At 40.9% G+C, this 15,945-nt stretch overlaps 1 protein-coding gene across 3 annotated transcripts in view; it reads right to left on the bottom strand.

The window, feature by feature from the left end:
* Window positions 1–15,945, bottom strand: part of LOC124285660 — a 60,243-nt gene that overhangs the window by 32,931 nt on the left and 11,367 nt on the right. The window contains exon 1 of one of the 3 annotated variants that reach the window (XM_046721931.1): window positions 8,065–8,726. The exons of 1 other annotated variant lie outside the window; for it this stretch is intronic. In XM_046721931.1, coding sequence (XP_046577887.1) covers window positions 8,065–8,145 — 81 coding nt within the window. In that variant the 5' untranslated portion in view covers window positions 8,146–8,726. Of the gene's footprint in view, window positions 1–1,435; window positions 1,576–8,064; window positions 8,727–15,945 lie in introns of those variants that run through there. One more of the 3 variants, XM_046721933.1, reaches the window with a different exon arrangement.

The following is a 15,945-nucleotide window of genomic DNA, read 5'->3' as shown; positions in this document are numbered from 1 at the left end:
CAAGCGCCAATAACAGAGTTAACGCAGTAAGTGATACATACACACAGTCACTGGGAACAGGCTTCAGGCTACATGCCCGTGTCACACTTCACAAAGACGCCAACCATTAAACTTTAATTGATTTACAAGTTGTATGGAAATGTTTTTGTCGGCCCAAGTATTCTTATTGGGTATGTTGCCTGGGAAAGTCGGGAAATGGTCGGGCGGAGGGTACTTTCCGGGTATTCAGGAGGTATGGTGAGCGGGTTGGTCTGACTCACATCATATGTGCTGTGTACATACATGTCTGTTCACATCGTGGGCTACTGAGTTACAATATATTGATATGCAGTGGCAGTGCGCCCAGCACTGAACATCTTAGTGTTGCTGTTATGATACAGCGCCCTACTCTAACAAATACAATATCTGTCCATGTTGCCTTCTATCAACAATTCACTTGCCCACAGTTTGCATAGCACATAAAACATATTGAAGATATGGACATCTACATCAAGTGTCTAGGCTGTCTACATTTACACAATGTTAAATTGAAGTTATGACGAAGGACGCATATTTGCTTAATGCATCGCCTAATATTGTCTGGTGTCGGGGTGGGGCACCAACCCGAGACTGAGTCTGAGACTGTGTAGAATGTGACAGATGTAGGCGCGATGACGTCGGAAGTAGCTGAGCCATCTATATGCTGTAATAAGCCTTAATGTATCATGACGGCGGTAAATAACTAAGTTCATAAAGGGTAATGTGATGATTAGGACATATAAATGTTAGTTCGAGATACATGCACGCGAACACATATGCTTATGTATATGTCTGCAATAAATGTGTGTGTGCGTGTGTGCGTGTGTGTTTCATGGACACACATATCCCTCGGAGTTTCCGCTGGGAGTTAGAGACAAATTAGTGCAATGGGAGTAAACATAACATGACTGGATGATTGACTGTCAAGGATGACATCAGAAGAAAGTAGAACACTGGTGCACATTGCGTTGAATGGAACACAACATGTGTACATATGGAGACAGACTCAAAGATTCCTGCGTTGTCTGACACAACACAGAGGAAGGCAGAATAGGGACAGTCTGACAGGTGAACAGACAGCTGATGGACCTCTGCCACCATGGAGATGGAAAAGCTGTTCAACGTAATAACAACGCTACAACAACGTTATAACAACGCTCAAATCTCAAACATAGGATTATTGACGTCCACGGGAATGGTTTCCGACAGTTCAAGTATGTACTTACCTGCAATATAAGAATAACGTAGTTTAAACTGATACACCTGCACTGAGAGCGTTGGGAGACCCAGGTGCACACAAGTGTTGCTATGCAATGTAACAAATTAAATACATCCTATTTGTTTAAGGCATTGAAACAATTACCAAACAGTGGAGTTATCTGTGAGGTGCGTTTCAGATATACATAGAGCCGCCTACCTGTGTTGTTCTGTGTGATGTGCAGTACTCCGGCAGTGTGGACGGTCACCTGGAGCTGTATGGCTATCATGTGTAGTGTGTGGCCAGTCAAGCCCGGCTCCCCACACCGCTAGCCCCGCCCCTCACCAATACTCTCCCCGACGTCCACACAGGCACTCCTTATCGTCCACACTGGCGCTCCCATCACTCTTACATAACTGACAGGGACAATATTACCAAACAAGGCCAACTAGAAATCCGGAAATTGAAAAGTGTATCAAAATCAGAATTGTTAATGTGTTTAAGCAGTGAAGTTTCTATATATAACTGAATGGCAACAGGTTTGTCGACATAGTTTGAGGGGACAGGATACCGCTGTGGCATTTAGATTTAGGAAAATGACATATATGGCTGCCTGTTGCGGGGGGCAGCACAAGAGCGGGGAGGGTGATTATTAACGCACAAGTACATATAGAGGTTATTTAAATCATGACCCGGGACATACAGACTTCAGATAATGCCAGTCCTGCCACCCAGACCGCTGGACAGCGGTGGGAGCGTATTGTCGGCAATCGCTATAGCCCCATCTCATACATAGTGTAAATTTTATAGCCAATCTAATATAGCGATAGCCCTCATTCTGAGTCCAGTCCTATTGACAGACTGTTGTGAGGGTGTGTGCACTTTTCTTTATTATCCACGGCTACCAAGAATCGGTGGGAGTAGCGAACTTGCTTGTGTATTCCGGTATTGGTGAAATAAGTAGCACTAGCGTTTCTACAGGGAGTCGTCTATTTTCTCACACAATGCTTACAGACTGTAGTTGTAAGCTGCTAGTGGTACATGCTATCTGTTGGATATACGGGTGAAAATCATGTTGATCTGAATGATAAATGCTGTCTGAAGAAATCGCGTCTCTCGTTAACATGACATCCATCACATGTCGTTGAAGGGTCCATCGATATAAACACAGATTAGATTAGTAGCCGTAGATGGATATGTTGGAAACATGATAAATTAATGATAGACAACATAGAAAAAACATATTATCAACGAGAACTTGGGCAGAATACTGTGCTAAAATACATATCATTACCTAAACTAACTCGTCCCATATCAATACCTAAACTACCTCGTCCCATATTATTACCTAAACTAACTCGTCCCATATTATTACCTAAACTAACTCGTCCCATATCATTACCTAAACTGGGGCGGTGGGGTAGCCTGATGGTTAAAGCGTTCGCTCGTCACGCCAAAGACCCGAGTTCGATTCCCCACATGGGTACAATGTGTGAAGCTCATATCTGGTGTCCCCCGCCATGATATTGCTGGAATATTGCTAAAAGCGGCGTAAAACCAAACTCACTCACTCACCTAAACTAACTTGTCCCATATCATTACCTAAACTAACCCGTCCCATATTATTACCTAAACTAACTCGTCCCATATTATTACCTAAACTAACTCGTCCCATATCATTACCTAAACTAGCCCGTCCCATATCATTACCTAAACTAACTCGTCCCCTATCATTACCTAAACTAACTCGTCCCATATTATTACCTAAACTAACACGTCCCATATCATTACCTAAACTAACTCGTCCCATATTATTACCTAAACTAACTCGTCCCATATCATTACCTAAACTAACTCGTCCCATATCATTACCTAAACTAACTCGTCCCATATTATTACCTAAACTAACACGTCCCATATTATTACCTAAACTAACTCGTCCCATATTATTACCTAAACTAACACGTCCCATATCATTACCTAAACTAACTCGTCCCATATTATTACCTAAACTAACACGTCCCATATCATTACCTAAACTAACACGTCCCATATTATTACCTAAACTAACACGTCCCATATCATTACCTAAACTAACTCGTCCCATATCATTACCTAAACTAACACGTCCCATATCATTACCTAAACTAACTCGTCCCATATTATTACCTAAACAACCGTCATATCATTATCATTACCTAAACTAACTCGTCCCATATTATTACCTAAACTAACTCGTCCCATATCATTACCTAAACTAACTCGTCCCATATCATTACCTAAACTAACTCGTCCCATATTATTACCTAAACTAACTCGTCCCATATTATTACCTAAACTAACACGTCCCATATCATTACCTAAACTAACTCGTCCCATATTATTACCTAAACTAACTCGTCCCATATTATTACCTAAACTAACTCGTCCCATATTTGCCTTACCTAAACTAACTCGTCCCATATCATTACCTAAACTAACTCGTCCCATATTATTACCTAACTAACTAACTCTGTCCCATATTATTACCTAAACTAACACGTCCCATATTATTACTAAACTAACTTCGTCCCATATCATTACCTAAACTAACTCGTCCCATATTATTACTCTAAACTAACTCGTCCCATATTAACTAAACTAACTCCCATATATCATTACCTAAACTAACTCGTCCCATATCATTACCTAAACTAACTCGTCCCATATCATTACCTAAACTAACTCCTAAACTCCCCATATCATTACCTAAACTAACTCGTCCCATATTATTACCTAAACTAACTCGTCCCATATCATTACCTAAAACTAACTCGTCCCATATTATTACCTAAACTAACTCTCGTCCCATATCATTAACCTAAACCAAACTAACAACTCGTCCCATATTATTACCTAAACTAACTCGTCCCATATTATTACCTAAACTAACCATATCGTCCTATATCGTCCCATTACCTAAACTAACTTCGTCCCATATTATTACCTAAACTAACTCGTCCCATATCATTACCTAAAACTAACCTAAACTAACTCGTCCCATATTATTACCTAAACTAACTCCTGTCCCATATATTACCTAAACTAACACCATATTATTACCTAAACTAACTTCGTCCCATATTATTACCTAAACTAACTCGTCCCATATTATTACCTAAACTAACTCGTCCCATATTATTACCTAAACTAACTCTTCCCATATCATTACCTAAACTAACTCGTCCCATATCATTACCTAAACTAACTCGTCCCATATCATTACCTAAACTAACTCGTCCCATATTATTACCTAAACTAACTCGTCCCATATTATTACCTAAACTAACTCGTCCCATATCATTACCTAAACTAACTCGTCCCATATCATTACCTAAACTAACTCGTCCCATATCATTACCTAAACTAACTTGTCCCATATCATTACCTAAACTAACTCGTCCCATATCATTACCTAAACTAACTCGTCCCATATCATTACCTAAACTAACTTGTCCCATATCATTACCTAAACTAACTCGACCCATATCATTACCTAAACTAACTCGTCCCATATCATTACCTAAACTAACTCGTCCCATATTATTACCTAAACTAACTCGACCCATATCATTACCTAAACTAACTTGTCCCATATCATTACCTAAACTAACTCGACCCATATCATTACCTAAACTAACTCGACCCATATCATTACCTAAACTAACTCGTCCCATATCATTACCTAAACTAACTCGACCCATATCATTACCTAAACTGCTACCTCCCAATGTCGTATGCCACATCGACGAAAAGAATAATATTTCAAAATATACACTTTCTACTGATTCATTTGGTAACATTACCCTGACAACACTTCAGGAAACGTTATGACATTAAAAAAATCATGTGTTAGAATACACGTATCTGTGACTGTTATTGATGAGAACACATTGCTATGGAAAATGGCATTTTACCAATAAGGCAAAGTGATGTTTTTATAAAAATTAAAATCATTCATTATCTTTTGTCTTGCCCTCTCTCTATCATTGAAAGCAGTACTCCAAACAAAACAAAAAGCTGCTCTGGAAAGATTTCATTGCTATACTTTCCCCCTAGAAGTTTCAACACAAACTGGAACGAGTATACGCTGAGGGAAACTGCGTGGTATAATAGATTAAATCAAAAGAAATTGGTTATACGAATAATTCTATAGAAGAGTCTGTAGGGTGTATGTCACCCTCAGAAGTTATTGAGAATTGTGGTGTGAACGGCAATGTCCTTATCTACCAAGATAAAGCTGATAATAAATGATTATATAAGCGCATGTGTTATTCCAGAATCGAGTTCAGCTCTCCCTCAACCAGTGTCTGATGTATTCCGTGGACACGATGAGACCATCAAGCAGTACACAGAGAAGTGGTAGTTCCAGTGTAAGGATGTTAGCCAGAAGTCTGACTACAGATAGTAGTCTCTACAACAATGCTTGTGTGGGTTCATCCGGACGGTCTCTCTTGGATGTTTTATGTGATGTATGATGTATTCCGTGGACACGATGAGACCATCAAGCTGTACACAGAGAAGTGGTGGCTCCAGTGTAAGCATGTTAGCCAGAAGTCTGACTACAGATAGTAGTCTCTACAACACTGCTTGTGTGGGTTCATCATATATATATTTCCTAGTCACACGAGACATGGAAATACATAATTAGTGTTTCTGTCCTTCACAGGGGCCTGACGGGCATTCACTGAACACGCCCATCTTGCCCGGAAGCTGAAGGTTCCTTATCACACTGACCAGGTGTCCGACTTGATACGATCACAAGATCCCAATATGATAACAAAGCAAGCCGTTGAGAATACGTTGTGCTTCATCGAAGTATATCTAATATTGAAGGAAAACACACTGTTTTCAGATGATTCCTACACTTGTATTGGAATGGCACGATCAGTATGAAATGTAGCAGAAGACATGCACTTATCTCACTTATCTTTTGAATACAACTGAACGAATACTGCCTTCAAAACTCCTTGCATGGCCTCAGAATACATCATTTTGGTAGAGCCTCACAAGCCGGTCTGTTGTCGGTGCTGTACCGTACCTATATGTGGTGCTGTAAAGGTCGTGCCTGTTACAGTTCTGTGATGGAGGTGTGTTGTCGGTGCTGTACCGTACCTATATATGGTGCTGTAAAGGTCGTGTCTGTGACAGTTCTGTGATGGAGGTGTGTTGTCGGTGCTGTACTGTACCTATATGTGGTGCTGTAAAGGTCGTGTCTGTGACAGTTCTGTGATGGAGGTGTGTTGTCGGTGCTGTACCTATATGTGGTGCTGTAAAGGTCGTGTCTGTGACAGTTCTGTGATGGAGGTGTGTTGTCGGTGCTGTACCTATATATGTGGTGCTGTAAAGGTCGTGTCTGTGACAGTTCTGTGATGGAGGTGTGTTGTCGGTGCTGTACCTATATGTGGTGCTGTAAAGGTCGTGTCTGTGACAGTTCTGTGATGGAGGTGTGTTGTCGGTGCTGTACCTATATGTGGTGCTGTAAAGGTCGTGTCTTTGACAGTTCTGTGATGGAGGTGTGTTGGCGGTGCTGTACCTATATGTGATGCTGTAAAGGTCGTGTGTGTGACAGTTATGTTCTGTCTGTTTGTGACTGGGATTAGTATTAATATGACTTTGTCGAAGAAGAAATTATGAATTAATTAGAAGCATGGGTACTTGAGTGGGGAAAAATAAGTAGTCGAAAGTAAACAAACAAACGGAAAACTTCTATTCATAACTGTCGTGTGATGTTGTTTGTATGTACTGTCAAAGGGAACAATCGTCGACCACCCATTTGTGGATGTACTGTGACTGAACTGTTGTTATTGTTGTTTCTATTAGTGAGTGAGTAATGTATGCATGTTTTATTGTGTACAGATGCTTGCGCTTTACATCACTGTATATGAATGTATTTGAAGGTATTCATTTTTTTATATGAGGATTTGCGTTTTACACTTTTGCTACATGTTGGTTTATATTTCCATAGCAGAATGTTCGTGTTTCGTAATTTTAATTGTGAAAAATATTTTACATTTCTGCAAGCAGGGCATCGATTATATTTGTTTCTGTACTAGACGTGTGTATACTGTAATGTTGATCAATGTTGTTCCAATCTACTGTATATGATTCATATCCTTTCACATTTCTGTTCAAATGTCTGCACTCGAATAACAGTGCTTCACAGTTGTTGTTTAACAAATGATGTGTAACATTTCAGTACATAAATAATAGATCACATGTTTGTATGAGTTAAAGTCTTGCTCATTTCTGTAAATGCATTGATGCTCGTTTGTGAGTGAATATGCAAGGCCGATGTTTGATTTATGTATATCTCCTCATACCGTTAACATGGTTGCGCCTGCAAGTACATCTATTAAGTTAAATTAAATAATGCACATTTTTAATACGATTTCAGAAATTTGATTAAACGTTCAGATTGGGTAATTTTGCAGCATGCTGATGAGTCACCGGACGTGTGATGGTGGAAAATCTATGGGATATATTGATATTATCACACATGTGTCGGTCACAGTCGCTGGGCGCAGTTATCTCCCTTCAACCATAAGAAACTATTTGTTGAAAAACAGTTATATAGGTTAACTACAACGTTAATCGGCAGAGGTCGGTTGTCCCCCTACGTTGTGCCTCTAGTGACTTGCATACAGCAGCTTTGTCACGGGATGCGTTATAGATGCAGTGTCTGATGATGGCACACGTTCTGCTGGTTTGCAGCTGAAGCCAAAGGAGAGGGACAGGGGAATATATGCACGGGAAGGGGAAGGGGATATACGCGGGGAGGGGGGAAGGGGTAGTCTAGCTGGTCTTACCTGGTGGCGCAACTCGGCACAGTCCAACAGGTAGTTGGCCAGGTCACGAAAGTAGAACCAGATGAGAGCGGCGGTCAGCATGGTGGTCGGTTTTGTGTCCAGGGATTGACCACTCCTCTTCTACAGGGGTAGTATCGGTGGCTGTCTGGACCAGTACTGAGTGGGAGGTGAAAGGATCACCGCCGTACAGACATTTCTCCTCTCATTAGATACTCTGTCTCCGTAAAACAACTCGAAACGAAATATGGGTCAGGTCGAAACACAGTATCTGTCCTCTTCAAAGGATTGTTGTAAACACTTTCCGAGGTGAGAAGAATGTCTGTACTTGTCAAGTGGCGAGTCCAGGACACGGTTTGGACAGTTCGAAATTACAATGACCATGCACTCAGAGAAGACTGTATCCCCACAAGGTCACTGAGTTGAACACATGCCTAGGCGGCCATGATACATGCATGACTAGATGTCGTTCCGGCTCGCCGGATAGGCTTACTACGTGGAATAATCAGTATCCTAGGGTTACCACTGCAATGTTGCGTCCAGGTCTGTCTGGGAGGGGTCAGTTGTGTCCAGGGTAGGTCCGGTCTCTACACACACACCGCCAGTCTGTCACCATGGCAGACAAAGCGCTACACCTGCTGGTGATGGTGATGATCAATAACCGTGTACATAGAGATAGACCAGAGTGGGTGGAAACTCTTACTCAGCAATTAGCGGTTGAGGATCCAACTAAGATAATATATTATTGCCCTGGGATTAACGTTAAGTGAATTATGCAGTCATTGTTTACACACTGGGAAATGATATACAGATTACCTCTCAGGCAAAAAGATATGGAGGAAAATTGCATGTTTCTATAATCATGTATAATCAATAGGAAACAAGTACCGGGAAATTATATGACGTGATATGACGTGTGGCAGGTATGACAAGGGCGGTACCCTCCACGTGGGTGTTCTGGCAAGATCCTGGTTAATGCACAAAGCTGTCTAATCTAAAGCCTGGTGTTACACAGACGGGTATAAAACGACATAAATTAAGCCACGTTTGAGCGCGTCGATCCGGATGAGGCTTAAACTTCGCTTAGTGAAGTTAAACACTTATTGCCAGACCAGCAGTTGGGGGAATGTAGCCTGATACGTATCTGTTTCCACACGTGAAGCCATCAACATGTGTGACCTAACCTCGACATAGTGGAGACATGATTGATGTCTCGGTAACAGACTGCGCCGCCGATGTCCATGGAGCACAATGTGCCGCGTTCAGCAGATGCTATTGAATGCCACTTTGTTAACAGCTATTTTACATCTATACTCATTATACAACTATGTACATTGTGGTAAGTCCTGCATGTCGATAGGAGATCAATTAGTAGCAGCCACAGCGGCTTGTTGGGGATGGGTCCCACTTGACTTTCTTTGAAAGGTTGTAACGGTTATAGGAAGTTACCATTGATCATTTCTCTGATATCTCACAGTATCACTGTATCTTATATCTCATAACGAAGCACATGTGATACATGAGGTCTCACCCTAGGCAAGTGAGTTTGTTAAAAACTGCCTCTGTTCACCCAGCAGAAAATGAGTACCCGGTTGGATAAAGTCATGTGACTATAACGTTCTAGCGCATAACAGGCAGCTTGGGTTATCCGGGGTAATAATAATCACATTTTGATTAAGCGCGGCGAGCAATCACTTGGTGTTTGGAGATTGTGCGCTATGGAAGATAACTTATTATTTTTATTATATACGTCCAAAACTCGCCGGGGCGGTTTTGTAGCCTGGTGGTTAAAGTATTTGTTCGTCACGCCGAAGGCCCGGGTTCGATTCCCCACATTAGTACAATGAATTTTTCTTTGTCCGTGATAATGTTGGAATATTGCTAGTAGCGCCGTAAAACCATACTCAGTCAGTCAGTGAAACCTCGCCACTCACACATGTACATTAGAGAAGTACATGTAGTAGAAGCACGGCACAGCGTTGGTTCATCGCAGGTTCAGGATTCGTGCATACACCTTAACACTCAAGTAGGAACCCAGTCTCAATACACGACTACCCCACGCATCAGGTCATTGCTACCGTCACCATCTAACCAGGGAAGGAGTGTGGGCTCAGACTGGTTTTACCACTGTAGGACATAACGTGCAGACGCTCTGCTTCAACATCAACCATGTCAGCACTACAGCAGCCAGTAGAGCAGGATGTGCCCACCATGTGAATACCACCACTGTCACACATCCCATTACATCTCTGTGATCTCTGTTGGGGGTTGAATAACAATAACTTGTTTGTCTCAAACTCACATAAATGTGGACATCATAGAAAAGCTATGATAGTAGATATTTGTGGTTTCTCAATGAACAGCCTTGCTGACATAAAATGGCGGACGTTCTGCATGTTACCTTCCACCAGATATGTACTCCATGGTGGAATGGCTGGCTGTTTGTCCGATATTTACAAACAAAGAGAATGTCCTTGATTTGCATTACTGAGTAAACACAAAAAATGGCTCACACTGTACCAGAAATAGTTCAAGTTTAGCCATGTATGTCTGACTGAGGTTGGTTTTACGCCGCTTTTAGCAATATTCCAGCAACATCACGGCGGGGGACACCAGAAATGGGCTTCACACATTGTACCTATGTGGGGATTTGAACCCGGGTCTTCGGTGTGGTGAGCCAACGCTTTAACCACTAGGCTACCCCACCGCCCCAGCCATGTATGTATGTATGTATGTATGTATGTATGTATGTATGTATGTATGTATGTATGTATGTATGTATGTATGTATGTATGTATGTGTGTGTGTGTGTGTGTGTGTGTGTGTGTGTGTGTGTGTGTGTGTGTGTGTGTGTGTGTGTGAGTGTGAGAGTGAGAGAGAGAGAGAGAGAGAGAGAGAGAGAGAGAGAGAGAGAGAGAGAGAGAGAGAGAGAGAGAGAGAGATTTCTGAACCATTACTTGGCTATGATTTGCCCACTTGATTAGTCCACTGGAGGGAAGAACTAAGTTTTCCCTTGGTTCTACATGACAAAAACTAGCCTACCTTGAAAACTAAGATCTAATTACAGGTCAAGTAATCGTAAATTGACATGGTCATACTTGGAGTCTGCATGAAGATACTAAAGTATGTATAGGCCCCGTGAACTAACAATATTCGCCGCAAAGCATGATATCGGTACCGGTGCTCGGTGTACACACAACACCTCCGTATTGAATACAAACACATCATCATTATATAGCCTCCATATACACCACATATGTCAGAAAGAAAATCGGGTAAATTTCAGATACAATTTGTTCCAAGGTTGACGAAACCAGTACGATTTCAAGTTCATATGTTTAATAAGTAAAGACGATGATTTTATCTCTTGATTAGAAATTGAAATTATACTACAAGACAAAATATTATGGATGTCAACTTCTGTATTCTATACACAACTTTTCTGGGCGTTTCGTTGCCCCTTCGTCAGGTGAAATAATACTATCTTGTTCTATTTCAAAACGCTTGAGTGCGTTTAAAGCATATTTTCACAACACAGGCTGAAAATTTGCGATGTATCCATAAAAAAGGATGGTATACTCGCCTGAAGGAAGGCGGTGTCAGGGGAGCTGTGGGCTACCTGTCAAACACCTGGTCAACAAGGACGCCGACCTGTATACAAGTGGTACCACGCGACATGGGATGTCCTGGGCAGGGCACTCTCGGCTGTCAGCTGCAGTGGGTTTGTTGGTGGAGGTGCAACAACGCTTTGTTAAGTCAATATTTCAGCAACATTACTTTCAGAAACACTAATGATTCAGTGGGTTTGTTGGTGGAGGTGCAACAACGTTTTGTTTAGTCAATATTTCAGCAACATTACTTTCAGAAACACTAATGATTCAGTGGGTTTGTTGGTGGAGGTGCAACAACGCTTTGTTTAGTCAATATTTCAGCAACATTACTCCTACAAACACTAATGATTCAGTGGGTTTGTTGGTGGAGGTGCAACAACGCTTTGTTTAGTCAATATTTCAGCAACATTACTCCTACAAACAATAAGGATTCAGTGGGTTTGTTGGTGGAGGTGCAACAAAGGTTTTTTAGACAGTATTTCAGCAACATTACCTTTACAAACAATAAGGATTCAGTGGGTTTGTTGGTGGAGGTGCAACAACGCTTTGTTTAGTCAATATTTCAGCAACATTACTCCTACAAACAATAAGGATTCAGTGGGTTTGTTGGTGGAGGTGCAACAAAGGGTTTTAGTCAGTAGTTCAGCAACATTACCCTACAAACAATAAGGATTCAGTGGGTTTGTTGGTTGAGGTGCAACAACGCCTTGTTTAGTCAATATTTCAGCAACATTACTCCTACAAACAATAAGGATTCAGTGGGTTTGTTGGTGGAGGTGCAACAACGCCTTGTTTAGTCAATATTTCGGCAACATTACTCCTACAAACAATAAGGGTTCGGTGGGTTTGTTGATGGAGGTGCAACAACCTTTTGTTTAGTCAGTATTTCAGCAACATTACCTTAACAAACAATAAGGATTCAGTGGGTTTGTTGGTGGAGGTGCAACAACGCTTTGTTTAGTCAATATTTCAGCAACATTACTCCTACAAACAATAAGGATTCAGTGGGTTTGTTGGTGGAGGTGCAACAAAGGGTTTTTAGTCAGTAGTTCAGCAACATTACTCCTACAAACACTAAGGGTTCAATGGGTTTGTTGGTTGGAGGTGCAACAACGCCTTGTTTAGTCAATATTTCAGCAAAATTACTCCTACAAACAATAAGGATTCAGTGGGTTTGTTGGTGGAGGTGCAACAACGTTTTATTTAGTCAATATTTCAGCAACATTACCTTTACAAACAATAAGGATTCAGTGGGTTTGTTGGTGGAGGTGCAACTACGTTTTCCTTAGTCAATATTTCAGCAACATTACTCCTACAAACAATAAGGATTCAGTGGGTTTGTTGGTTGAGGTGCAACAACGCCTTGTTTAGTCAATATTTCAGCATCATTACTCCTACAAACAATAAGGATTCAGTGGGTTTGTTGGTGGAGTGCAACAACGTTTTGTTTAGTCAATATTTCGGCAACATTACTCCTACAAACAATAATGATTCAGTGGGTTTGTTGGTGGAGTGCAACAACGTTTTGTTTAGTCAATATTTCGGCAACATTAATCCTACAAACAATAAGGGTTCAGTGGGTTTGTTGGTGGAGGTGCAACAACGTTTTGCATAGTCAATATTTCGGCAACATTAATCCTACAAACAATAAGGATTCAGTGGGTTTGTTGGTGGAGGTGCAACAGCGTTTTGCTTAGTCAGTATTTCAGAAACATTACTCCTACAAACACTAAGGATTCAGTGGGTTTGTTGGTGGAGGTGCAACAACGCCTTGTTTAGTCAATATTTCAGCAACATTACTCCTACAAACAATAAGGATTCAGTGGGTTTGTTGGTGGAGTGCAACAACGTTTTGTTTAGTCAATATTTCAGCAACATTACTCCTACAAACAATAAGGATTCAGTGGGTTTGTTGGTGGAGGTGCAACAACGTTTTGCTTAGTCAGTATTTCAGCAACATTACTCCTACAAACAATAAAGGATTCAGTGGGTTTGTTGGTGGAGGTGTAACAACGCCTTGTTTAGTCAATATTTCAGCAAAATTACTCCTACAAACAATAAGGATTCAGTGGGTTTTGTTGGTGGAGGTGCAACAACGTTTTGTTTACGGTAGTCAGTATTTCAGCAACATTACTCCTACAAACAATAAGGATTCAGTGGGTTTGTTGGTGGAGGTGCAACAACGTTTTATTTAGTCAATATTTCAGCAACATTACCTTTACAAACAATAAGGATTCAGTGGGTTTGTTGGTGGAGGTGCAACTACGTTTTCCCTTAGTCAATATTTCAGCAACATTACTCCTACAAACAATAAGGATTCAGTGGGTTTGTTGGTTGAGGTGCAACAACGCCTTGTTTAGTCAATATTTCAGCATCATTACTCCTACAAACAATAAGGATTCAGTGGGTTTGTTGGTGGAGTGCAACAACGTTTTGCTTAGTCAATATTTCGGCAACATTACTCCTACAAACAATAATGATTCAGTGGGTTTGTTGGTGGAGTGCAACAACGTTTTGTTTAGTCAATATTTCGGCAACATTAATCCTACAAACAATAAGGGTTCAGTGGGTTTGTTGGTGGAGTGCAACAACGTTTTGCATAGTCAATATTTCAGCAACATTAATCCTACAAACACTAAGGATTCAGTGGGTTTGTTGGTGGAGGTGCAACAACGTTTTTGCTTAGTCAGTATTTCAGAAACATTACTCCTACAAACACTAAGGATTCAGTGGGTTTGTTGGTGGAGGTGCAACAACGCCTTGTTTAGTCAATATTTCAGCAACATTACTCCTACAAACAATAAGGATTCAGTGGGTTTGTTGGTGGAGTGCAACAACGTTTTGTTTAGTCAATATTTCAGCAACATTACTCCTACAAACAATAAGGATTCAGTGGGTTTGTTGGTGGAGGTGCAACAACGTTTTGCTTAGTCAGTATTTCAGCAACATTACTCCTACAAACAATAAGGATTCAGTGGGTTTGTTGGTGGAGGTGTAACAACGCCTTGTTTAGTCAATATTTCGGCAACATTACTCCTACAAACAATAAGGATTCAGTGGGTTTGTTGGTGGAGGTGCAACAAAGGGTTTTAGTCAGTAGTTCAAGCAACATTACCTTAACAAACAATAAGGATTCAGTGGGTTTGTTGGTGGAGGTGCAACAACGCTTTGTTTAGTCAATATTTCGGCAACATTACTCCTACAAACAATAAGGATTCAGTGGGTTTGTTGGTGGAGGTGCAACAAAGGGTTTTAGTCAGTAGTTCAGCAACATTACCTTAACAAACAATAAGGATTCAGTGGGTTTGTTGGTTGAGGTGCAACAACGCCTTGTTTAGTCAATATTTCGGCAACATTACTCCTACAAACAATAAGGATTCAGTGGGTTTGTTGGTGGAGGTGCAACAACGCCTTGTTTAGTCAATATTTCGGCAACATTACTCCTACAAACAATAAGGGTTCGGTGGGTTTGTTGATGGAGGTGCAACAACCTTTTGCTTAGTCAGTATTTCAGCAACATTACCTTAACAAACAATAAGGATTCAGTGGGTTTGTTGGTGGAGGTGCAACAACGCTTTGTTTAGTCAATATTTCGGCAACATTACTCCTACAAACAATAAGGATTCAGTGGGTTTGTTGGTGGAGGTGCAACAAAGGGTTTTTAGTCAGTAGTTCAGCAACATTACTCCTACAAACACTAAGGGGTTCAATGGGTTTGTTGGTTGAGGTGCAACAACGCCTTGTTTAGTCAATATTTCAGCAAAATTACTCCTACAAACAATAAGGATTCAGTGGGTTTGTTGGTGGAGGTGCAACAACGTTTTATTTAGTCAATATTTCAGCAACATTACCTTTACAAACAATAAGGATTCAGTGGGTTTGTTGGTGGAGGTGCAACTACGTTTTCCTTAGTCAATATTTCAGCAACATTACTCCTACAAACAATAAGGATTCAGTGGGTTTGTTGGTTGAGGTGCAACAACGCCTTGTTTAGTCAATATTTCAGCATCATTACTCCTACAAACAATAAGGATTCAGTGGGTTTGTTGGTGGAGTGCAACAACGTTTTGTTTAGTCAATATTTCGGCAACATTACTCCTACAAACAATAATGATTCAGTGGGTTTGTTGGTGGAGTGCAACAACGTTTTGTTTAGTCAATATTTCGGCAACATTAATCCTACAAACAATAAGGGTTCAGTGGGTTTGTTGGTGGAGTGCAACAACGTTTTGCATAGTCAATATTTCGGCAACATTAATCCTACAAACAATAA

Source organism: Haliotis rubra, unplaced genomic scaffold, assembly GCF_003918875.1.
Source record: "Haliotis rubra isolate DU_JTF1 unplaced genomic scaffold, ASM391887v1 Scf365, whole genome shotgun sequence".
NCBI lineage: Eukaryota > Metazoa > Mollusca > Gastropoda > Lepetellida > Haliotidae > Haliotis > Haliotis rubra.
The sequence above is the reverse complement of the archived record's forward strand: the minus strand, read 5'-3'. Positions and strand labels throughout refer to the sequence as shown.